Source organism: Typopeltis vanoorti, chromosome 15 (genome assembly GCF_054136105.1).
Source record: "Typopeltis vanoorti isolate ZY-2024b chromosome 15, IOZ_Tvanoo_1.0, whole genome shotgun sequence".
Lineage (NCBI taxonomy): Eukaryota > Metazoa > Arthropoda > Arachnida > Uropygi > Thelyphonidae > Typopeltis > Typopeltis vanoorti.
The window spans coordinates 62,852,808-62,880,084 of record NC_143563.1 but is presented as its reverse complement, the minus strand read 5'-3'; the positions used below and the strand labels follow the sequence as shown (position 1 = coordinate 62,880,084).

Here is a 27,277-nt window from a genome sequence, read left to right as displayed (position 1 = left end):
ATGTATATTAATTACTGTTTTATTGAAAAGTAAATAATTCAAACACAATCTATTAGGGGGAAAAAAAAGTAAGAAATTAAATTAAAAAAGAAGTATTGTTTTATTTACTCTTTATAAAGTTGTTCAAATGTTTTACAGAATATCTGACAAATGTGTTAAAAAATGGAGATACATGAATCGGACAATATGACAAGTTATTTGATTATGCACATTCCATAAAAGTGTAAGAAAGACAAAACTCTTGACAACTATCATTTATTAAAATACAACAAACTTACAATGTGTGACAATCAGTCAAATTAAAATCCACTCTTGGCCATGTACAGCTTTAGGTTGGAATTACAGGCAAAAATGGGCTCTGTACTAACCGGCTTACTTTAATGCAATATCAAAAGCGACACAGTGAAAAAATTTATTCCAATGTTTGTCTTCCTCTGAGAGAAAGAAATGTTCAAGAGACATCCAAGACACCAAACAGCCAGGTAAGAAATGGCTACAGAGACTCACAACTGCACTGAGATCTTAAGCCACTGCCTACACATCTAATGGTGCAGGATGGGAAGGAAGGGTGCCCACACACTGCAGGATGGTCTCAAGAAGTGAAGACTGATGAATACCTTTTTTGGGTATTGAGGTATAAGAAACAATGATCTGACCTTATGTCTCCTTGCAACTGATTTAGCTTGGAAGTTAATATCATATATGTTATCAACTAACTTCCAACAATTCATTTCATGCTGAAACAAAGTTGTAGAGCAATTCTCCAATGCTGTTCTATTGAACTGATAAAGATTTCCAAACATATAAAAAAAATTTCTAAAACACCCAATTATCCTCCTTTCTTAGAAACAGTATGTGAATTGTTCTGATGTCACATAGAAAAATCTAACATTTCCACACAGTACACAGAATCCTAACTGAATATCCCAACACCACACACCAATATAATATACCCAAGTTACAAGACTAACAAACAGCTGCAGCTGCTGCTACTGTAATGTAACAAATCACACTTCTGCCACTGCCAAACACAGATTCTTAATGCAAGGGAGGGAAATGAGATTACTGGAAGACTAAGTGGATCCTAACTGAAATGAAATGCTTCAGCTTTTTTTTTCCTTTTTTTTTTTTTTTTTTTTTTTTAAATTTTGGAGTGCAAATTCTTAACAAGAATAGAATCTACACAGAGAAGAAAAACCCAGTTCAAAAAAAAAAAAAAAAAAAAAGTAATAATAAAATTAAAAAATAATAAAATAGAAGAAATGCACCCTATTTAAGTGAAACAATATTCCACCAACACCGTGCTTGATTGAACTTGACTAACAATCTGATTATTATATTAAATCATGGATTTTGTGAAAGTTCAAGGATTTCATTGAATGATGCATTGCTTATGTCCATTCTTGATCTTCAATCGGGACTTAGGACGGTACTTCTCCAAGTAGGACAGCTGCTTAGCATTGATTGCTCCCCGTCGTTTGCTGTGAAAGAAAGTAAAAGCAATATAAGGTTATACAGAAACTTTGCACTTCAAAGTTAGTGTTCCAAATCATCACTCCTTAAAAAAAAAATAAAAGTTTGAACATTTACCACAGTGAGAAATGTTGATGTCAGATGATTCGTCGATATCTATTCTAGTTTCCTTCCTTAACAACCTAATGTCAAAACTGAAATATTATCAAATATGACAGAACGTTGTTTTTTTTTTTTTAAATGGTAAAATAATATTGATTCTTTAGTTTTGGATCAAATCAGATTAAAATTGAATAAAGAAAATATTTTGATTATGCCATGTGGACATAAATATGATTAAAATTCAGAATTAGCCTCCCAGATGTTTGAAATCTTTCGACATCTACACTTCTTTATGTTAGTAACATCTGATAAAGCATAAGCAGATTCCCCAAATAATTGCTTTCAAGGTTACTCAGTGGCCAGCATTCATTGTGTAGAATTTATGGAGACAAAAACATGTGTTAGAGCAGTTACTTTACTTATAATTAAGAAAATAATACTCTATGTTTCACCTACATAGGGGAAACAGGGCACACAATTCCAACAAGAAAAGACAAACGCTATATTAAATTAAATTCCCTGACTATGATAAAATGGCCAGTCAGACAATGTGCTCTAAACACATCACCAAATTAACTGGAAAGACACCAAGTTCCTACATTGTACCAAAACCTGGTTTTCAAATTAAATTCAAGGAAACTTGTGAGATGCTAATTCATTACCATAACAAGAGTGATTGATGGATTAGTAATTCCAAGAATCTGGAAGATCCATGTTTTGAGAGTTTATTATTCACTTGGTTAGACTATAATAAGTTTAGTTTAATCCTTTATCCAAGTGTGAGCAAACAAAGTTTGCGCCTGAAAGTATCTTCAGGACTGGGGTAAGGTAGTACAACACCAGGCAACTCGTTGCAAAGGTGGAGAAATCTCTCATCACTCCTATCTCAGTATCTCTCATAATGCAACCATAATTTGGTTGCTCACACTTGGATAAAGGATTAAACTAAACTTATTATAGTCTAACCAAGTGAAAAATAAACTCTCAGCATCTTTCTCTGAATCCAGAGTAATTTAATAATAAGGTTGTACACCCTTTGGCAACTCCTATAGGTTGGGATGACATCTCATTGCTTCTGCATTGGTGTCTCCACTACTGAGCCTCCTCCCACTGATGAGACCTCAATAAAGGTCGAAACCGGTATGGGTAGTGGCCCTTGCCTTAATGCATAGCATTACACATATCCGCAAGGAGATGTGCTTTGCATTATGGAAGATACTGAGATAGGAGTGATGATAGCTTTCTCCACCTTTGCAATGAGTTGCCTGGTGTTGTACTACCTTACCCCAGTCCTGAAGATACTTTCAGGCGCAAACTTTGTTTGCTCACACTTGGATAAAGGATTAAACTAAAAATTTATTATAAAGATCCATCTGCAACCCACATAGGATCCAGAACATGATGGCAAAACCCCAACAATATAGAAATATAAAAATGCATTTTATGTAGTTCTATTATAGTTTTTTTTTAAAATCATCTATACATTATTATACTTATGTAATAAAAAAGTTTATTTTCCAGAGGTCAGGCTAGCATACACGATTAACAAAGCAGTTAGATTTAGCTTACTTTTGTGTGGTGTCACATAGCTTGTACATACGTTTTCTTGATAACCTTCATATGGAGGCTGAAACGCCAAGTGTTAATTATAAGTAACTGCTCTAAGGTGTGTTTTTGTCTCCATAAATTCTACACAATGAGATTCACAGAATAATCTGTCACTTTTGAAGCACAGTCTTGCTTTAACTAATTTAAAATCAACTCTCCTTCATATACATGTTTTAATTTGAACTGATTGTGTTTATCTTATGAATTTTCTTGATGACCTCTTAATTATGTGTGCAAAAATCTTGGAAAATTTTTTGACATACCAGAAAAGTAATTCTTACATTCAGTTTCATTTTTGTAGACTGGTAAAATGAAATTTTTGTTCTAATCAACAAAAATTTAGCTTTCTGTACCATGCAGTGTTCTATATTTGAAAAATTCATACTGCATGCAGGAGACAATCACTATTGCAAACTCCTAGAGACTGTTATAACAAGGTTCACTATAGTGAATTTAGGGGAAAAAATGCCTCTGCCACCCAGTCACCACAAAACAAAGGAAATGGAGAGAAATCATATGCCGATGTACAGTTTAGCAGGGACCATACATAAAGCACAAAATCATAAACATGAAAATCCAAAACAATATTTAAATTTCTTAAATTACTGCCAGAAAGCCCACTTTATAATTCATCATCTTGAATTACAAGTGATAAACATTAGTCATCTTGATGGGAGGGGAAAAGTGACACAGCTACAGGTCCTACCAACCTCTTTTGTGTAGCTGTCAATGTATTCCCCACAATTTTTGTTCTGTTTCTCAAGATTTCCTTTTATCTACTGATTGTGGAATCATTTGCTATTATGAAGGTTCTGAGCTTATACCATTTACAATAATGCCTTTAAAATAGCATTATTTCTATAGGACTTAGACCCAGACCTTTCCAGAGTTCATTATAGTGTTCACTACATTGCACATAAGCATTTCTGATTAAAAATTATTATTCAGCTATTATACCTTTCTGTGCTACATTCCTAATGCCACCCCCCCAACCTCTGCCATATGCTGAACTATACTCATAACTACATAATGCCTTGATATTTTTTACTTTTATTTTATGACAAATATTTTAAAAAATAATTACTACAGACAAGAAATATTTTGTTTCATCTCTAATTCTTGTATATGTAATCTTGCATCCATTTCTAATTTTATTTCAGTAGCCCCCCAGAACCTTTTTAAATTCATGATGATCATCTTTTAAGCCCTTTTCAATCTGCCCATGACTTCTTTAAACTATGTTTTTATGATCGAAGTCTGAAATAAACACTGAATGATCCAACAAATTCTATCTACAAAGATGCACATCCACTAATTGCAACAGTATCATCTGATGCTCAGTCCATAAACTCTGATTAACACCACTCACATGAATATCACAATAAGAATATGTGTAACTGTTTTCTTCCTTGTTATGTTATATATATCATATTCATGTGCATCTTTGTCACATGAACATGATATATCATGAATCAATAACATACACTCACAACTCACCTATTTCTTATGACTTTTGGATTACAATGTTAATATTTCAAATTCATCCCACAAAGTAGCAATAAGCAATCTCTTCTTAGTAGTCCTGCCTCAAGGATGTTTTAATTCATAATTAATCATTATTAATATTTAATTATTAATAATTTGTAAGTTTTCTTATAAAAGTTATACTACTAGTTTTTTTGCTCAACTTTCGGTTTTGCATTAACTGTATCTACTATAGTCAGTACCAAGGAAGTTTGTTAACTTCAACCAGATTCGTCCAAAACTGTTATTGACTTGCCAGTAACAACTTTTATTAACAACACTACTATGATTTATGATGGAGAAGAAAGCAAGTTCACAATATGACCTTGCTATCACCAGCCTACGGAGTATGTTTTCCTTAACTAGTACATAGCTTCTGCTTATTCATTTAAAAATTTGTCCAAGTCATAAATCACAAGGGTATCAGATGTTCTATCTGAAGCTTGACTTGAATGCAGATGTCCTCAACATGCAAGATACCCTGTTTATGTAGCACCTGTAGATATTGGACCACCCCCTGTCTGATATCTATGGGTGGTACATAAAGAGAAAGTGTATCATGCATATTACCCTGCTACCAAATTTTTTTTTTTTTAAGAAACAGAATGACAGCTCCATTCAACTCTCATAGCAAACTCATCATAAATTAGTGAAATAAGAATAAAAATGTCCATGTGCAGAGGGTCTGTCCCTTTTTTTAAATTCCCTAAAATATTTCCTTAGGACTGGGATTCATTTCCTATTCTCTGTTCAGATCAACAAGAACATTTGTTTAATGCTACTTTTGTCAAACTCCCAGCAATCCTTCAATTAGATTATATGCAGAAATTATCTAAACCAAAAAACACAATCATTTTTAAAATCTTTTGATATTAAAATTAGTGACAAATGTGATGTTCTCAATAATTCCCATTTTTAATGAAAAAGAGGGCCAAATTAAGTGGATATTGAATCCAACATTATTTCATAAATTCCTATTTTTACTTTTAAATAATTTCAGCATTTTTAGAAATGGATAACAATTAAAAAATCACTGTGATGACAAATTTCTAGGCCTATTTAAAGCAAGCTTAACTTAGGTAGAAGGAAGGATATGATTTTTCCTGTAAAATTTCTTATACAGGAAAAATTGAATAATTGCAAGAGTGATGTGATTAACTCCCTGAAGATTGGTGTCAAACTAAGTACATGAGATTTCCACCTTAAATGTTATACAGGGGAAGAAAAATTTCCCATCATGAATAGTTTTAGAAACTAACTGAGCAAGCATAAATGCACGTGGAAGTTTTATTTCAAGTGACTTCAATAACGAGTGTTTCGTTAAATGACAAATTAAATTAAATTGCATTAAGCAAAACATACCCATGTCACTTAATAAATCACAGTCAAGATTACAAAGATCTCTATAAAAAGATAATTATACTACAGCTTTAAATTTTTGAACACTGTAACAAACATGCAAGAGAGGAACATAAGATACTCACTGCCTAATTAACTCCACTGCATCTTCATACTTCATTCCTAGCTCTATCAATGCTAGAGCTACCAAAACAGGAGCACTAAAACAAATATAAACAAATCATGTTTACTTCTTTACCTTTTAAAATACAACTTTTGGAAACTTTAAGACCACAGAAGGAGGTGCTTTTGGTACCTTCCTTCCTCCCTTATTAAAAATCTAGTTTTCTTCACAGAAAACTGAACAACATACACATACTGATGTTGAAAAAAGAACCCCCCCCCCACCAAAAAAAAAATCTAGAATATTGTGAACTCAGCAGCTTCCAAAATTAAATCACTCATGCTTTCATTTATGTTTACTATACAAAACAAAATGCAATAAGAAACTGTCAGGATGTGCAACAAAAATTAAACTTTAGTTTGACAATTTAACCAAATACAATGAATTTATTCTATAATTACATATATGGACATAATTATTTTTATTATTATAATTGATAAAACATGTCCAGTGTATAGTTAAAGATGATCAAACAACTATCAGAAATCCAACTACCAAATTTCAAGATTATTTCAAGTGCCGACTGATTTTGTAAGCCTGCTTACATAATAATTTATTATGGCTTAATTGATCTTTTTCTGTATATGAATGTACCAAACTTATACAGTCCCCCTCTCTTGCTATTAATGAAACAGGTAACAGATAACTACTATTAGTACACAAAGCTAGATGCAGGTAAAAAACAATCTGTAGACCATTTGCTGTTTATATCTCAGTTAGAGCTTGAGTTATTGAGAAGTGATACTTTAAAAATATGACTGTATTGTGCAATATCTATTCCAAACCGAAATATCTATTCCAAAACTTGGTTCTGGAGAGGAAACAATGTGCAGAACTCACACATTTGCTTTTTTTGTTAGAATACCAAAAGTGGAACATCATTTAAAAAAATAAACATTACTATTTGTAAGTGGGTTAATAAATCAAAAATCAATCACTAGTAACAATGAATGGTATAGATCACCTTAACCGATTCAAAAAAAAAACAAAAACTATGACTAAAATAGCCTTGCTTGCTTTGGAATAAAAAGATATTAGGAGAGAAACAGTCTAATAAACTGAAAATCTCCTTTGGATTACACCAAAACTTTTTCATACAAAAATCTAGATGAAGTGAAACCAAATTTGTGTTTGTATGGTGAAACAAAATTTATGCACAGACACAAGGCTCTAGGTGAGGGCCCAAAAAAATCAGAGCCAATTTAAAGGCTCCAAACAACGAGGAAGGCACCCTGGAGCTTTCTAGCTCGGGCCCTGCCGCCCTCAAGAAAAGTGTAAGTACGACCCTGACTGAAGCTCTCATCTTTTCCTTTTTTAAACACAATATTCATTAATGAACTGTGCATATGACAAATTTCTTCCAAGTAGCATTCACAAACTTGCTAAAAAAATTCAATGATTGTCACCATTAGCTGTAACACACAAACCTAGATTTCTTTCATATTTAAGTTGTAGGTTTGGAAACAAAAGAATCTCACAAGAAGCAAGATTTTGTGAACTAAATGCTGTTCAAGCACTGACCATAATGCTAAATGCAAAGGAGAAGTGTCAAGATCAAGAACCCACTCATGGGTCATATAATTGGATTCTTAACTCTCTTTTAAATGCTCCAAAATATCTTTATACATGTAATGCATGATACACAATGAAGATTGTCTGCACTTGTGTGATGTTCATGCTTTTAGTCACAGAGCAGTTGTATACTGGAGACATCCAAGGTTGAAATACCTATGAGTTGTCACCAGTGAGAGCATTGTTCATAGTCCATTTCTTTACCACATTGCAATAAAATGAACATTTTAAATAAATCTTAGCTCTGATCTTGTGAATCGATTCCTTAATTCATATTTACTACCTCAGCCATCAAATTTTTATGAATGTTAGGATCTGCAAACCCAATGCTAATTAGCTCCCCCACACAAACTTATGCTTCATATTTATTTCACACTGTTACATATATTACATAAATAAACAAAATGTAAAAATCTGTACTGAGCAATTTACTAAACAACGGTTTAATGTTATCTTTCCTTAACCTACTGGTAGCAGTTTAAGGACCTGGTTTTCCTGCTCTAGATACAAAAACATAGAATTTTTTTGCCACTCCAAGTCACCAATAAAGAAAGTAATAGTTTCACAGTAGATATGAAAATTTTCTATTAACTAAAGACTTTCACATGCACCCATGACCCATTGGTAAGCAATTGGAAGAGCTATCTACTTGGCAAACAAGGCTGGCGCATGATTACAATGAGATAGAAACTACCTAACTGGGGGTTACGGAAAATGAGGATTTTTCTATCAACCACTGGGTCCCAATGATAATAAGGAAGAGAGAATGAATGACAATTATAATTAAAATTATAATAACAGAATTAACTCACGTAAAATATTATTTATTAGTATAATTTTCACCTGAGTATCACAGTCATCTTCAGTACATGTATAAAGCTAATTAAACAATAACTGACAATTCCAAAAGGCACCACCTAAGTAGCTAATGTAAGATAATTAAAAAAGGTCAATAAAATTTCCTAATTAAAAAAAAAGTGTGTGTGTATATATATATATATATATATATATATATATATATATATACACACACACACAACTAAAAAAATTAAGAAAGATTAGCTGATTTATAAAGTACTATCTCCCATAAAGGGGATAGACGTAAAGTTTCACGTTTCTTTATAAAGCCTTTCCATGAGGAACCGACTTTTGTGAAGGAGTCGTCTTGTTCCAATGAACTCTATGTCTAGTGTTGATGGCATGTTCCACAATCCCAGACTGTTCAAGTTCAAGGTATTGAATATAAGACTGGTGTTCTTCTAGCTGAATAAAGGCAGATCTTCCTGTTTGTCCGAAATAAGATAATCCGCAAAAGCAAGGAATCTGGTAAACATCTGGATAACTGAGATGTGGAAGATTGTCCTTTGGAGAAGTGAGAAAGGTGGAAATTTTTCTGAATGGATGAAAGGCAACAAAACTTTGGTTCTTCAGACGATCTATTACAGAAAGAATTGCAATATATTATTTTCCCCCCTTTTTATCTAATGGATATAAGAATTCCTTCATCAAAAGAGCTGTAAGTATTTTTGATATGTCTTCCTCTTCAAATACAGAAGAAATAAAGTGTATTCCTATCCCTTATGTGCAAGGCATTAGTGAACACATAGCAAAAGTTTTAAAAACCACTAAATAGTTTTGTTGCCTTTTGTCCATTCAGAAAAATCTCCACCTTTCTCACTTCTCCAAAGGACAAGCTTCCGCATCTCAGTTATCCAGATGTCTACCAGATTCCTTGCTCTTCCAGATTATCTTATTTCGGACAAACAGGAAGATCTGCCTTTATTCGGCTAGAAGAACACCAGTCTTATATTCAATACCTTGAACCTGAACAGTCTGGGATTGCAGAACATGCCATCAATACTAGACATAGAGTTCATTGGAACAAGACAAGAGTCCTTCACAAAAGTTGATTCCTCATGGAACGGCTTTATAAAGAAACATGTGAAACTTTACTTCACTCTCCTAACTTAAACACATCCGATGCTTTATGTCTATCCCCTTTGTGGGAGATAGGAAAAATTAGCTGATTTATAAAGTACTAACTTTTTTTAATTGTGTGTGTGTGTGTGTATATATATATATATATATATATTTTTTTTTTTTTAATTAGGAAATTTTATTGACCTTTTCTAGTTATCTTACATTAGCTACTTAGGTGGTGCCTTTTGAATTGTCAGTTATTGTTTAATTAGCTTTATACATGTACTGAAGATGCCTGTGATACTCAGGCGAAAATTATACTAATAAATAATATTTTACTTGAGTTAATTCGTTATTATAATTTTAATTATTATGTCTACGCATGGTATTTCCTTACTGAATCAGAATGAATGACTAAATTACAGACAAGCCCAAATCAATAATTTTTCAAGTTCTTCTATCTTTATATAGTTTGAAGGAGGTGTAAGTATTACAATATTAAAGTCTGTTAATGTTAAACAATAGTAATACTTCCAGAACTTACAATTATAAGAATTGAGACTTTTTTTTTCTTCTAATAAACAATTATATATTTGGGTGCAATTAGAATAAATTTTCACCATACTTATGTAATCATATATAAAGAAATGACATTGCTATTGTGAACTACTAAATAAAATTTTCAAATATAAGAAATATAAATACCGGCCAAGTCCTGCAACGCAATGGACAGCAATGCAACAATCAGGATCCTCTCTAAAGCGTACTCTCAACAGATCAAACCAATCCTCTACAACTTTAGCAGGTGGAGGAGAACCATCATCAAACTGCCAATCCTGTAAAGACACATTAAAGCTGTTTTTAGAATAAGGTATCCATTTGTGACAAAACAGCTACTTGATTTCACAAAATATCATGTTTAATTTTCTCAGCCCAGATCCTCAAATGCTGAACTGTATTGCAAAGTTTAATTAACAGACAAACCCATTAAAGCAGTTTCCTTTCACATCCAATAGTAATTTAATGTAAGACTTTGCTTAGTATGCAACTTATTCATATTAAAATTACAACTATTTCTAAATCTAAACATTTTCTTGTTTGCTCATCAGGTAGAAAATCTTCAAAAAAAGTTTTACTATAATATGGTAGTTGTTTCCATAATTTTTAATAATAAATGTATGTGTAATTTAAAGTAATTTCTATATTGCCTTATTTGAAACAGCTGTTACAAATAATAGAAATTATCTTATGTGTGAAAGAAACACTCAAATAATATTTTTCGGTTGATGGCCAAATGTAAAAATGGTTTGATGTGATGTCAAGACATGTTTTAACTGAATGCAATATACACAGATCACATCTCATTTCAAATCATTTTTATATTTGGCACCAAATGAAAAGTATTATTCAAATGTAGTAAATCCAAGCTACCACAGCAATTGAATATGCTTCTCACCCTGAGAATAAGCATAATCAGATTTAAATAATGGACAATGTATGTAATAATCAAGAACCTTATTTTGGCACTTATCTATTTTCATATATAGAAAGAGGGGGGGGGGGATTCATCCTGCTATGTTTAAGGTTATTTTTCTTCATATTTTATGTATTGTGTGAAACTAATGTATAACAATTTTTATTACCAAAACTCGTATTCCTTCCTGTTCTAAGAGGTCTGTTTTGTATGTTGCTTCACAAACCCTTACAACATCTTTGACATTCCTCTTCTTTAACTCCTAGAAAAAGAAATATGATCAATATAGAGGAGACCAAATATATTATTCATAAATAGCAAATAAAAACTAAAGTGACACCCAATATAATATGCAAACAAAATTCCAAGGCGAAGCAGCAGTATAAGTTTTTTTTCTACAATACCCCCCCCCCCCACACACACAGTATATAATGTGTGAACATACATTTGATATTGTGTATGTTGGCATGCTCTTGTTTGCATGTGTGGCTGACCTGACCATAGCTAGGAAGTATTCAGATTAATGCTAAGATTTACATTCATGTGTATAGAATCCAATAGCATTTCCAAAGATTACGAGATTTTTCTGTTCTATTGTATTTTTTAATATATCAGATTCATTTCACAGAATGTAATGTCTCTCTGTTGAGGCATCAGGTGGATCAGCTGAAGATGTGATGATAGAGCTATGGTCTCACTTCTTTAGTATTCTATATCTCTAACATGCTCCCTGATGCACTGCTCAATAAATTTCTCAGCATCTGTAGTATGGTATCCTACACTCATGCTAGTCTGCAAACTCCTTGATATTTCAGAGATCTGCGATTTAGTACTCAAAAACATCGCACCATATAAACGATTACTAAGATTATAATTTTATAAATCCTTCAAGAAAGCAAATACAAAGAAATTAAATCTACAAAACAATGAATTTAGAAGAATCTTATCAAAAATTGAAGTGTTTTTTGAAGGTGAGATATTTTCAAAAATTTCTAAAAGCATGGAAGAATTTTCTCAAGCTTGTTTAGATTTACCTAATTTGCCCAATCATCTTAGTTCAGTAGTAAGACAAAGTGATTTTTCATAGCACATGAAAAAACTAAATCCTAGCAGAATACTGCATATTACAAACTATATTCTTTGCAATCTATAACAGATTTATGGAATTTTGGTATGTTATAGAAAACATTAATGACTAAGATGATCTAAGTTGATATTTAAATGCTTAAGAACTGTGAAGATATTTAGTGAAAAGAAATGAGATTTAAAAAAAAAAAAAACCTATTTCATGAATAGGTTGCACTGAATTCATAATGTGTGTGTGTGTACATACATAAGAAAGTGACATATGCACAAACGACTTAACTTGTTATTCATGAATTTAGTACTAGCTGGAACTGGCAAATCAGTTACCCTTGAAACTGTTTTGTACTGAATGCAAGCAAGCAATGTGTGGCAAAATGCCAAGAGCAGTAAACAGCTGATTCAGGATTATTCTCAGTCTCACATTCTAAAGATAAAATTTAAAAATGAAAAGTTCATTTATATGGCAATGAGAAAACACATCAAGACACTACACCTGCAAAATACCACTCAGCATTCTGAAGATTTACTTCACTTACATTATAGATAAAACAATTACATTGGCTGAAAATTTTACAGAATATTTGCTAATTGCAATAAGATAGTCTTTATAGTTCTAACTCTTCAAGCAAAAATTTCCTTCTGATTAAATTGATTTTTTTTTAAAAGGATCACTGTTATTTTCTAATAAACGTTTTTTCTCCAAAGAAACCTATTCCCAGAGGATATTTCAATCCACAGAGAATTACAAATTTCAATTACTATTTCAGATGTCTATTATTAACTGCTAAAAAAAGTACTACCTGGATAGTATAAGACTCTTGGTCAAGTTTTGAGAGCTGTTTTATATAAGGGCAAATTATAATTTCCTTTCTAGCTTGTAATAAAGCACTTTTTTTGCTAACAGTAAGAATATCAATTGGTATATTTTTCTTATTGAATACAGAGTTGTTCTTATGCAAAGCTACCATGCAAAATACCAAGGAAGCTTGTTTGTATGATGACCATCCAACTGATTATTCATAGAAAATTGCATAAACAGGATATAAAATGTTATGGGACTGAACCAAGTTTTTTCCACCTTAATGGTGCAATTCCAAATTTTCTTATAGAGGGATAACCATATATTTGCAGTGCAGATTTAACAGTCATTGTTAGTTGTATGTTACAACTCCTAATCCCATGTCATTAAAAATGCAACCTCTTCAAATAGAAAAGTTAATTATAGTAATCTTAATTATCTGATAATGAAAATTATATATTGATTCATAGCTTAATTCATAGATCCGAATTAAGAGTTAGCAAGATATCGTTACTTATTGTTATTCCTGTAAAGAGCAGTTTAAATGCTGGGTAAATGAAAGCTAGTTTAGCTAAAAGAGTAAAAAATAAAGCAAAAATCACAAAAGCAAACTATTTCTAGGATAATCTAAATACCTGCTATCATTAAGTCCTGTTAGCATTTCAAAGTTGTTCTAGTAATTGATAAATACAGATCTAGTCTTATTTTATTAAAGAAACTTGGGGGTGCCATTGCATTAAAATTAGTGAATCAATATAACATTGATTATATTGATATCAACATTGGCCTCAAGTTGTATTATGCAACCTGTTGTCTCTCAATGGAAACAACAAAAAGACTATTTCTACTTACTTAATAAGAAAGCCAAGCAATAGATCATTCAAAAATAGTTTTCAAAGGTTTTAAGTTATAAACCTACCTATGCAGGCTTATGCCTTAAATGCTAACTCCTCAAGAATGCTTGCATAAATCTTAGAAGGCAGTATAATTTCTATAATTCCCATTGGTTTTATTTCTATTAACTGGTAAAATGGGAACTTTGAACAAGATAGTTTTAAATGAAACAGGGGGATACATACCAGGAACAGATTTACTATCACTAAGCTTTGTTAATTTGAAAAAATATTGAAAGTGATAAAGGAGAAACGAACTGTTCAAAGCACTAACTTTGCATGGTATATAACAGGAACCTCATAAAGCAATACACATTTTATACTTAAGTTGCAAATCAAAAGTTGGAATTCAGGAATATATAGAAAGATGACTTGATATAATCAACTTTTAATCACCCACGAAAGGAAATTAACAGCACATTATTACCACATGAGCATATCAAAACCATCTCGAAATTTGTTAAGATTTGGAAAATGTTTCTAGAATCTATCACACAACATTTTCTAATTTTACAAATTTAGCCAAAATTTAACCAAAAATGTATGCTGAAATTGGTCTCAGCATATTGAGACCTTCAGCTGATTCCATTACCACACCCACAGAGGGTGTCAGTGTTGATATTGTTGCACAGACACCTCCAATGGAGCCCTAGGACTTATTGTGAGAGACACAAACCATCAACACAACATCATACCCCTCCTTGAAACCATTAACAGATAATAATGTATTAACAGCTGACTCAGGCAACACATTTCATTCATTCACCACCCTCTAAATGAAAAATCTACTCCCCACACTCTTACCCAACTTCCAGAGATGACTTCTTGTCCTTCCCCCTAAAGTCAAGTGCTGAAACCTATAAAATTCCTTAAGTAACTTAAATGTTTCTATCATATCTTTTTTTTTGCTTATCAACTAACTTTTGAAACCCATAAACCATTCACCATCTTGGTCACTTGTCTCTGAATCCTCTCCACCACTTTCTCAGTGCCAAGAAACCCAGGTGACCAGGCTTAAGCATGGTAATCCAGATGGGGTCATATCGAGGCTTTATAAAGAGGAATGATAACGCTCATCTCTGCTTGTGTGAGTTGCCCTGGTTGCTGTAGTAATGTGCTCTCTACATTTCAACTCTGTCTATTACTGCCACACCCAAATCCCTGGCTTCAATTTCTTGAGTACAGTTCCCTCCAATGATATACTGATATAAAAAGATTATTTCTACTTACTTAACAAGAAGAAAGCCAAGCAATAGATCATTCAAAAAATCTAATTCTAAAATAGCTTTCAAAGGTTTAAGTTATAAACCTACCTATGCAGGCTTATGCCTTAAATGCTAACTCAAGTATGCTTGCATAAATCTTATGCATTTTAACTTTATGCTTTTCCAATTAAATTGATATCCATTATGTTTTTGCCTACAGCCTATTTAAATCATCCTGAAAGTTCTCTACATCACTTTGATTAACTATTATCCTACCCAATTTTTCATCAGCAAACAACTGAATATCTCCTTTCAAATGATTTTCTCTTGACCAATGTTTCTAGTACTTTTACCACCACTCCTGAGATACTGATTGGTCTTTATGCAAAGGAATAATCTTGTCCTCCTTCCACTCTCTAGAGACTTTGCCAGTTCCCCTATACATTCTCTTAAAATGCAAGCTGATATCCCATCCAATTCCATAGCTGTAATTTCATTCAGATTCTACAACATTCTTAGTACCTCCAACTGATCAACCTTTGTTCATACATCAGTCCCTGTCACCTCTGCTATAATGATATCTTTACTTGGATGATATACCTTTGCAAAAATGGTCACTCAATAGCATAAAAATGTTGTCTGCTTTTGTCACCTTTCTGCCATTTGTAGTCATTAAAGTAATCCTTCCTTCTACTTACCACATAATGGAAAAAACTCTTTGGGATTTCCTTTTGAAGAAATGAGCACAATCTGATTTTGCCTTCCTTCCTTCCTGACACTCTTGTGCTGTTGATAAGTTAGCTGGACACCTACTTCTTATACACCCTCCACATCCCCCCCCCCCCATGCTTAATGATACTACTCATCCATTTGATTAACCCTCCTGACCTTGGATATACAGTACATCCTTCCCTTGCAGATCCTTATGCCATAGTACTGCTTCAAGCTGCCTCCTAAATGATCACAATCACCTGATTGTAGTTCTATATTGTAATCTTTTGCATAACTTTACACTTTTCCATATTAAATTGACATCCATTCTTTCACTGATTAACTATTACACTACTTAACTTACCCTTTCTTAACTGGAAATGTTTTGCTTCTTCCAGTCAAGACCACATGATCACTTCCCCCCACCCAAATGAAGGCAATGTAGCCGTAATTATAGACAGGTCTTCTGGTCCTATAACCAGATCTGACACTCATGCTCTGATTCCCCTCAATCAAATTTTGCTTCAAGTAATTACCTCTAAGTGCATAAATTCCATTTTTTTCCTGCCATATGATCTTTTCTCCTTTCAATATATGTCTCCAAATTTGAAGTCCCCCAATAATAATTACTCAACTTGTACTAAACCAATGATTTGTCTCTTTCACACCAACCCTGACATTAGCAATCCAACTGACTCAAAAGAACTGCCATCTGCCCAACTGATTCCTACTTTGTTGGCTGCAATTCATCTGCCATCATCAGTAGTACCCCACCTCCTGTCCTGTCTACTCTATCCTCCATGAAAATACTAAATCCATCATATTATATCCCTGTTGTGACTACATCATATGCTGTTAGCTATGTCTCACCAATGCCTACAACTTTCTTCAAGGGTGCACTAGCCAATGCCAAAAACTCCTTATTCCTAATACTTCTAGCATTAAGCCCCCAACCCAACTACTTTTACATCCTAAATTGCCTATCCTGTTCAATATTGTTGCTTAAGAAACCAAAGTCTGCATATTTTGTTCATTTACACACTCATTCACTTCATGAGTGCCTTCACACACACACACACACCTGCTCTAATTTCTTTAGTTTTCCTGATTCTGCAGTTCAACACTCTCAGTGAACAAAAGCTCTCTTTAGACACCTACTCCAAATCCATTTAAGTCAATCAGCATTGTACAAACATTTGTCTCCATCACACACAGGCTAGATGTCCACAAACTCTACACAATCCCTTCTGCACAACCTGTGTATTCATTTATTAGCATCATTGCTCTCCTCAGTTTGCGTCTGTCATATTGTGGTAGTAGACTTACAAACTTCATCCTCTCACACTTCTTTTTGTCTTCTTCCAATAACTTTTTCACATCTTCCTTCATACAATACTTCTCAGGTCATTAGTTGCAGCCAAAAATGTATTTCCCTAAGGGAGGCAAGAAATCAGGATAATTTGAAACTTTTTTTCCCCAGAAAGTAGGCTGTAAAACCACTTTATATCATTAAACTATTATTTTATGTTTATCAGCATTTCAAATAAGATACACATTGGTCACCAATAATTTTCATACCTATCTGAACCTTATAATATTGCTTCTCCTGTACATGTATTGCACTAATATCTCCCCCACAAAAAAATGCATGCTGCAACAATGAAACCACCAATGCCATTATGCTATGTATAATGCACCTACATGAAGTTCACTGCAGCCAGCTTTCCACTATAACAAACTATTTCTTTGGTTCCCATTAGCTTGCCAAAGTGAGCCACCACACACTTATCACTTCTACTATCTAAATACTTGGTGTCAGATTAACACTGAAGATTTATGAAAATGTTTACTCCCTATGCAAACACACTATTTACTTTAATAACACTGTACTCAATTCAAACCCAATTTTAAAAGTTCTGTATTTAAGAGAATGCAGAATAAAAATCTCTTAAAACATAAAATTTTAATAAGTGCAACTAAAAAGTTTGATCATTTGAAATTGATTTTTTTTAAAGTAAATAATTTCCAGAGCTTTATGATTAAAAAAAAAAAAAAAAAAAAGCCAGCACAGCATACTAATTTTATCTTCCTCAGAATTCATTTTCATGGTGGTTGTTGGATCCTACTTCTTGTCAATCCTTACTTTGGATCCGACGTGATTACTATTACGATGTTCTTAACTAATTGATACGTTGTAAGTTGATTTCTAATTCAAATATAAAGAAAATTTATATTTAAAGACTGTGCCACTTTATATCTGAATTAGTTCAAGAATTGAAGATAAACCAACTCTCAACTACTCTTCCTTTATATGTTGTTATTATAAATACTGGCCGAGTATATTTAACTTATTTATCACTCCCGCTTTGGTTCGAATATTTTACGAATGGTGGCAGTAAAAGAGATTCAGGCAAAATACAACTTTAGATAAACAAAAACAAACATTTAATTTAGAATCACAAGTTTTACACTTAAATTCAAATCAGTAATTAAGATATCACAAACATTTTAAGCTTCTCTGATAAGTATAATCATACAACGGTAATTCTGTTATTTCTATAATACAGTTTTCTCACAGTTCCTTAAGTTCCAAATACAATAAAATTGCAGTAACACTACTTTACAAACAAACACTTTTAATCTTACACTTTAGCTAATTTCTTCAATAGTTATTGTTAGTATAAGGAAATTCTAGGATGAAACTCACACTTCTCTGTATAGGAATATTAATGGTAAGAATAATCTTACCGATAATCTTTTATCTTCATCTACTTATACACTTTTTATAACTGTAAACACTTAAACAGTATATGGCACTCATTAAATAAATCTTCTAAGCAATAACTAAATTAATCATCGGTCACTATACACATAAACAAATGTTCTTGAATGAAATACTACTGATCACTTATGAATTAAGGCAATACACAATAATTCCTGAACTTGAGGTTTTATATGCACAGCTGTTCATTCTTCCTGCATTCATTTAATTCCTTAGGCAATATATTTCTAAGCACAGCTAACGGTAAATTTCAACTCTACAGGAATATTAATGGTAAGAATAATCTTACCGATAATCTTTTATCTTCATCTACTTATACACTTTTTATAACTGTAAACACTTAAACAGTATATGGCACTCATTAAATAAATCTTCTAAGCAATAACTAAATTAATCATCGGTCACTATACACATAAACAAATGTTCTTGAATGAAATACTACTGATCACTTATGAATTAAGGCAATACACAATAATTCCTGAACTTGAGGTTTTATATGCACAGCTGTTCATTCTTCCTGCATTCATTTAATTCCTTAGGCAATATATTTCTAAGCACAGCTAACGGTAAATTTCAACTCTACAGCCTCTACTATTCTATAGAACTTCGTGCTTTGCTTCAAGGTTCTGTATGTCCTTGAAAGGTCGGCCCTGAAATTGAATCTCAACTCAAATATCGCTAGCCTATTTAGTAGTCACTCAGCTGTCTTCCATAGCTATAATTGTTATTCTACAATTTATTAGCTAACCGCCTCTCGACTAGTAGACTTTATTAGCTGCTTGAGTGACTTGCAGACTCGCTATTATCACACTGTGATTCCTGAATACTCCGATTCCAACCTAATGCCAATCTCTCTCTAATCTCCTAATTCCAGCATTCGTCGCTTATATATCTGTTTTTCCCACCTAAATTGTTCTCGTGATCTAAAACTCTTTTCAATAAACCTTCTCCTCATGTTGTGTTCCAATTCTCGCGCTCGCTTACTTACATGCGTCTCCATGACAACAAAACATAATAAAATTGAGGTATTGCATAACTCTAAACTTCTACAAACAGGAACAAAATAAGAATACTTACATTTCAATTAATGCGCAGTTAAATTATCAAATACAAATTCTTATAATATTAACATAGTAATAAATAAAATAGCTTAATAATATTTAATACAGTCTTTTCATTATTAATACATATATCCTTGATTAAATATTAAATAAGGTTAAAGGTAGTTATATGAATATTAAATTATAAACAAGTGAATTACATTAAATAATATTTACAAGTCTAGCCTATGTGATGGAAGATCATGTTGGATTCTGAAACAAATAATAATTACTCCAATCTCTATTAATTTTATCTTATATAATTTTATATAATAATTATATAATTTTATCTTCCTCAGAATTCATTTTCATGGTGGTAATGTCCTGACCCCCCCCTTTAATCACTTACTATGCCCAAGTTGCTTGGAAGGAAACCCAAAAGCAAATGAAGGAAAAGCATTTTCAGTATCTTATCTCAATCACTTTATTAATAAGAGTTGAAATCATCAACAAAAAAGGGACAATTTGACTTAAAGGTTTTAAAAAATCAATTTTTCTAATTCATTCAGTTTGTCAAAATTCTTCAGCTTAGCTTAATGCATTGTGAATTCTCAACTGTGATGGGAGAAGAAGGGTATTTTAATTGGTTCACAAAGTGTTCAACAAATGTAACATCAATTTATTCACTGCTATTCATTGAAGCCACAGTATCTGTAAAAAAAATCTGATCAAAATAACGCCTAGTCTGCAACAGCAACTATTTATGTAGTCAGAAGAGTATCTCTATTAAATATGAAAGGACTGATCATAATTCAAATTCTGAAAATAGCCGATTCTCTGAAGCATCTGTCACATACAGCACTTTCCAAAGCTGCATTTATATACATACAGCAATTTCCAAAACTGCATTTATATATATTCACAATCATAATTGATGAATTACTATAAGGAACTGACTGATAATCCAAATAAAACTTTATATTTAAAATAGAATAAATAAATTTAAAAGTTTTAATCTTTACCTCAAGGAAGGCAGGGATTGTTGCATCAGTAGGTCGGTCCATAATAAGAAACCGCATGTTTTTATAGGTAATCTCGGACGGTGCTGGGCGCATTGTTTTTTGTTTCATGGTGGTCATTCCTCGAAAGAACAGCAAGGGAAATTTAATTCAAATGGGCACCTTATAATAAACTGCTAACTATAAACAGAAACCTAATTGAAAATTTTGAAAGAAAAGCCAAAATATTAAAAGGAGGAGAAAGCTCTACCACTTGAGTCCACCCTGATCCAGAAAGCCGTCACTTGCAAGAAAAGTAAAGGCTGCTGACAACCAATTTTGTTTAGATGAAGCACCAGTCTTTGCTATGTTGTCACACCTCCTTCACAACTCAATAAATGCAGTATGACGTCTTCTGCAAGGCAAGCTGTTTACCCCATATGGAAATGATGAAAACGAATACTAGCCAATGTGAATGGGATCGACAAAATGACACTGGACGTATATACAGCTTTAACCTCTTTTGCCTCTAACTTGCTGGCTTATTTGTGCTGGGCCCTGCAGTACTCCCCACTTGCCTTCAGAAATTCCATCAATAGGTAATTTGATTTCTCTGGATCCTGCAATACAAGAATCAAATTTAAGATTCATAAATTGTTTCTGATTGACCAAGGCTACAAACCTTAAGGTCAACCAGAAGGCTATACATTCATTCATTCTATAAGATATGCAGTACTGGTATCTCAAAGTTTTGTTCATAAATTTGCAGTATTAAAAATGAATTTGTAATAAACAATATAATGAAACTTTCCTTTAGTTCAATACTGAGAGACATACAATACAATACATATCTATATTTTCTACTGGCTTATTGATATTGATCAGCAGCCTGGTTAGCGAATAGCAAATCATACTATGACATGGACGTTTGTTCATGTTTTTGAAAAATGAACACACTGAAATATTAAACATAAGCATCTAAAAACGTATTATCTATCTTATTTGCTATTTAACAAGCCTATCCTGGAAGAGATACATCATATCCAATATCTTTAGACTCAAAAAAGATTACTTTCTTCTGCTCAACATAAATTCTAAATTTATGGGTTTCTATCAAGAGAAATAGTCTAGATCAGTGCTTCCAAAACTTCTGGATGTCAGGACCCCCCTTTGGAAAAAGTAAAATATTTCACCCCCCCCCTCAAAAACAAATCGTAATATAGACATAATATTTATTGTAGGAGCTTGTGTAGCTCAGTGGTTGGGGCGTTTGCACACCACGGCGCTTGGCCGCAAGAAGGAAGACTTGGTCGAGTCTAGTCGTCGACTAGAGGAAATTTTTCTAAGCCTTTTTTCGACCGGTTCCCGAGTTAGTCTATCTCTGGCACGGGCAAGCAGGTTTTTCCTCCCGTAAACTCAAGAAAATCGACCGTAGAACCCACATTATTTTTTCAGATATTAAATATGTTGTGTCAGGGTTAGGGACCACGAGATGGCGGCACATTTGAGCCGTCTCTCTTCACTGCGCACTGCTTAATTAGTGATAGCCTTGGGCCATCTATCTCTGATACGGGAATAAAAAAGGCATTAGCTGATTTTATATTTATTGTATTTATATTCAATACAAAACATATACAGTGAATATTGCAAAAATCAAATGCAAATATTACATTTTTGGCATCTTACATACACATTACCTTATATATTATTATTGTACATTTGCAGTATAAGCACATGAAACGTAAAACGATTAGTAATAAAGAAAGAATTAAAAACATAAAAGAAGTTTAATAACAATTTAATCTGATGGATGTGTTTCAATACTGCTACATAAAAAGTCAATATCAGGTGAAATATTTGAAACTGCAATTCTTAGATTTCTGCTTTGAAATGAAACTTATATAAATAAGCATATATTTACTAATATTCATTAAGCGCCAATGTACGTAGGAAGCAAAATTTGTGAACCCGCACCAATAAGCGATTTTGTTTCCATTAAAATATAAAAAATAACAATAAAGAAATAATAAAAATTAAACACATTTCTTTTAAGATAAAAAAATCTACTTAGTCTTAAAACATTTTAAATTTGTTTTCATTATTTCATGGCCCCCAAATGGGCCGTGGCCCACAGTTTGGGAAGCGCTGGTCTAGATGGTATACATCTTTTATGTTAGCATTATATAATGAATGTTGGCAAAGTGAATGCGTAAAAGATTTTTTTGGCATGTTGCATTTATTAGTCAGATTTTGAGGGAAATTTTTTTTTTTTTAATCACAGAGACACTGCACTATTATTGTTTCATTTTTTTTTATATCAGAAAACAGCTTAAATTAGAGATAGACAGTAAGAAAAGATGCCCATATAGAAAGCAATATGTGGCCTCTACAGTACCCCCTCACAAACCCCTACTCATACAACCTGACAGAGTATGGGTCAACTGATTAGGGAAATGTCTGGAAATCTATGAATGGCACCATTTTACTGCTGTTAGCAACTCCAACTAACAGGCAGGAGTTCAAATCTCACCATGGGCATGGATGCAAGAAATCACTACCACCCAGCCGGAGGACTGAAAAGGCTTTTAAAAAGATCCACGTTTGGTCTCTAGAGCAAAGTTTCTAAACTATGTAAAAAAAAATAATAAAAAATTAATTAAAATAGGAAAAACATTCTTAGTCCACCCATTCTTACTAAGAATGGATGGACACACACACACACACACAAAAAGGAAGTCTGGAACGTCCTTGAAGGACATTACTCATAATGTGGAAATGAGAAAGAGGGAGAAACAAGTTCCATCTCTGGAAACTAAGCATAGTATTGGCCACTTCAGACCTCTAATAACTGGGTGGTGATGATGAAGGCATCTGTCATTTCCTTCAACTAAGCTTTTGAGCATATATGCTCAATGGATGCAGAGTTCCTTTTGTGGAAATAGCCTTCACTACAAGAAGGTAAGGTTGACCATGAACAGGGGAAATCTGTATGCATTGCTCGCACCACCATCTGGTGCCACTATTAGGTGACATTTGTGCATACTGAATATGCTTGGCAATTATCCCAATGTGTGCTATATGCACAGTACCTTCATTTATTTTGAGTAATACAGAAAGAATAGCAACACTATTTTCTTTCACTTCCAGCATTAATTGTTCTGTGATTAACAAGTAAACTCACCTAGATATCTCTACCAAGCTATCAGCTCTAGAGGATTCTGATCTAAAGCTCTTCCTCCAAAGCTTTCTATAATCTGGGGTAATCGTTATATAAAATTTCATTATCACTTTTTTATATGGATTAATTTTCAACTCTTGTTAACCATTGTGACTCGTGATAATGAAAATTTTCAGATATTAATTATGTAAATAATGAACTCTTATAACCTAACATAATTGGAATGCCAGTTGTAAATTACGTATGTTTGCAACGTTGCATTCCATTTTTTTTGGAAGTGGAGGGTAGACTTTCCAAGTTTCCTTTACTATGAAGCCTGTTTCCCAATTGCATTCCACTTTTGAAATTTCATTCAACCAAGCATTACACCATTTAACATTAACGTCATCAAATGCAGTAATCTTCAATTAACATTCATCTTTTACATGGTTGGACTACTGTATACAATTATTTCAATGATTAAGTTATGAAAATTCTTGAATAAATGAAGACCATTCCAATCAAAAGTAGCTAAAGAAAAAAAAAGCAGACTACATATCAGCAATTTTCGAAGTCAAGATTTTGTTCAGCAATGTGTTTTGCACTCTGCAGAGAAATAAAATACTCTGGATGAAATTACAATAACTTAAATCAAGTTAAATAATTTCAATTATTACATAATGAGTTGCAGAGAATGTGACCTTGAGATAGCAAATTACATTTTTGATCACAAGCTTCACTGTTAGCTCCAGTTTTGATATTTACATCTAATTATCCCACACATCACTCATCAAAACCAGATATTGTGTTGGGTCACGGGATTTATAATGTTATCAAGCAGCATATACATGGTACAAGTTTAAAAAAAAGGAATGATAATGTTAGGAGTTATGTGAAAGGCATGTCTCTGGTACAAATGAGCTTAAAAATTTGCATTCCAGAATGAACACTAGTCCTATATTGTCTTCACAAGATGCCACTTATGTGACATTTACCTAACATCATGAAAGCAAGCCCACATTTATCCCATCTCAAAAAAGGGGCAATAAAAAAATCAGCCTTCAAACTATTGATCCAAATACTCTCAAATTTGATTGTCTAAAAAAACATATATATGAAGAATTAACAACCAACTCCAACAAAATTATCTAGTAACTTATGATCAGCCTATTACCCTTTGCAAATGACTATTTTTCTCTCAGAAATTTGTCATGGTGGATGGCTCTATACTTTCACCTTATATACCCCCCCCCCCCACAACTTACCTAAAATGTTACTTTATGATATTTAGATTGTGGTTTAAAAATAAATAAAAACCTACCCCCCCCCCTTCAGTACACGTGCTATAAGATATGCTGTTCGACAGCATGCGCATTAATAAAAGAACACGAGTAGAGCCTACGGCATTACATTTAGCTGTAGCAATGGTGTTGATGTTGGAAGAAAAGACGCTTATTGTTGAGTATTATTTTCGTTCATATGGAGTTAGAAGAGCAAACGGACCAAGCTTACAACATGTTTATGAGCAGTTTGTTCGTTTCCATACCCCAAGCAATAGCGTCGTCATTGCCTTACTTGAAATAAGCCTCCAGAAAACCCCACAGGAGACTCGTTTTGAGGTTCACAGAATTCCCACAATCTTCATGTTCTCCTGATCTCGCATCGTTTGATGCCTTTGTTTGGGATATGTTGAAGGAATGGGTATTCCACCATGACCCTCCTTCAAACCTTTGTGAACAAAGGGATAAAATCATGCAACATGTCCAGATGTCCCAACCCTTCTTCAGCAAGATGGCAGAGAACTTTCACATGCACTACAAAATCTGTCTTAAAAGACATGCCCATTTCAAGCACAATCTACAGTCATTAATGCTTTATTTGACCAAGATTCCAATGACAGTTGTGAACCCATTAACAGAAAAAAGCACTCATAATCCCCTTTCCACATGAAAAATCTAGTCCTAACATCCTTGCCAACCACACTGACAACTTCCAAGGATAACTAACCTCTTGTTCTACACTCTCTAGCCAGGTGCTGAAACATTTCTGTTAGATCAATCCTGTAAACTATGTAGCCTTGACCACATATATATCTTATCTGTTATTTTTCATTTATTAACCAACTTTTGCACTTCAAACCCTCTATTTACCCCCATTCTGGTCAGTTGCCCCTGGATCCTCTACACTACTTCCTCATTCCCAAGAAACCTAAGTGACTAGACCTGAGCATAATCCAGGTGTAGACATGACTACCTTATAAAGGTACAAATCAAACACCAGTGGTTCAAGTACAGAGCTTTACAGCACATCACTAGTCACCTCCTTTCTTCACAAATCTGATCCCCTATATATTTTCTGGTCTCTGTCTAGTCACCCTTTTTTCCATATCACCAGTTTCATATCTATCCCATTCAATTTGTGAAACAGTTCCACATGGTATTGTCAAATGCCTTAGAAAAATCCATGCCACTAATCAGAGTAAAATATTCTTATCCACCATTTGTTGAATGCTCTCTCTGATCAACTTTTCCAGAACTCTTACCACCACTCCTTAGATACTGATTGGTATAGAATTTGTAACTGCAGTCTTAAAGACTTCTAAATACAAAGAAAATATTTTGCCCTCTTTCCACTCTCTTGGGACTTCACCAGAGTTGAGATTCTGTTCAGAGGCATTGGCAGTTCCCTTGCACATTCTCGTAAAAAGAGAACTCGTGTCCTATCTAATCCCAAAGATACATTTATATCGAGTTTTTGCAATATCATAAGCACCTCCAATTCATCCACCTCTGTTCCCACACCAGTCCCTGCAGTAACCTCACTTGGTTGATATATCCTTGAAAAGTAGTCACTCAGCAACTCAACTATTTTATCTATCATTTCACAAACCTCAGTACTCACTGTCATCATTCCAGTCATTCTTTCTCTTGCTTGCCACATAATGGCAAAACTCTTTGGGATGTCAATTTAATTAAACTTTCCAAGAAATTAAATTATATTCTTCTTCTTTAATCCTTTCCCAAGTGTAAGCAAAGGTTTCCATCTGAAGCATTTTCACAACCAGCTACTTGAATATAGAAGCTCATGACTTCACATCAGTTGCCTTAGTATTCCATAATGAAAGTACACTTCTTTTCAGAAGTGTATATTGCTATACAGTATGGGGAGAGTCACCAGATTGCTTCCAATTTTTATTGAGGCCTCAGTGAGAAAATTAACATGCTGATGTCAGCATAATAAGAAAGATCTCACACCAGAGTTTCTGGCCTAATTCGTGAATATAACAAAACATTTTTTGTTATATTCAAAAATAATTTCAACGAGCAGCTTATTAAACATGTTTCTTACACGAGTGTGTAAAGTTTTTTAAAAAAAATCAAAGTCAAGCAGTTTTCAGAGGTGAACTGTAGA

General features: G+C 33.2%; 1 protein-coding gene across 2 annotated transcripts in view; it reads right to left on the bottom strand.

Annotated features, from left to right (window-relative positions):
• Positions 1-241: 241 nt before the first annotated feature.
• The window catches only part of PRL-1 (protein-tyrosine phosphatase 4A family member PRL-1), a 33,483-nt gene continuing 6,447 nt past the window's right edge, over positions 242-27,277 (bottom strand). For both annotated transcript variants that reach the window (XM_090405719.1, XM_090405720.1), the window contains 5 exons: positions 20,734-21,329; positions 11,365-11,457; positions 10,427-10,557; positions 6,192-6,266; positions 242-1,481 (listed from right to left, as the gene is read on the bottom strand). In XM_090405719.1, coding sequence (XP_090261845.1) covers positions 1,373-1,481; positions 6,192-6,266; positions 10,427-10,557; positions 11,365-11,457; positions 20,734-20,850 — 525 coding nt within the window. In that variant the 5' untranslated portion in view covers positions 20,851-21,329 and the 3' untranslated portion in view covers positions 242-1,372. The remainder of the gene's footprint in view (positions 1,482-6,191; positions 6,267-10,426; positions 10,558-11,364; positions 11,458-20,733; positions 21,330-27,277) is intronic.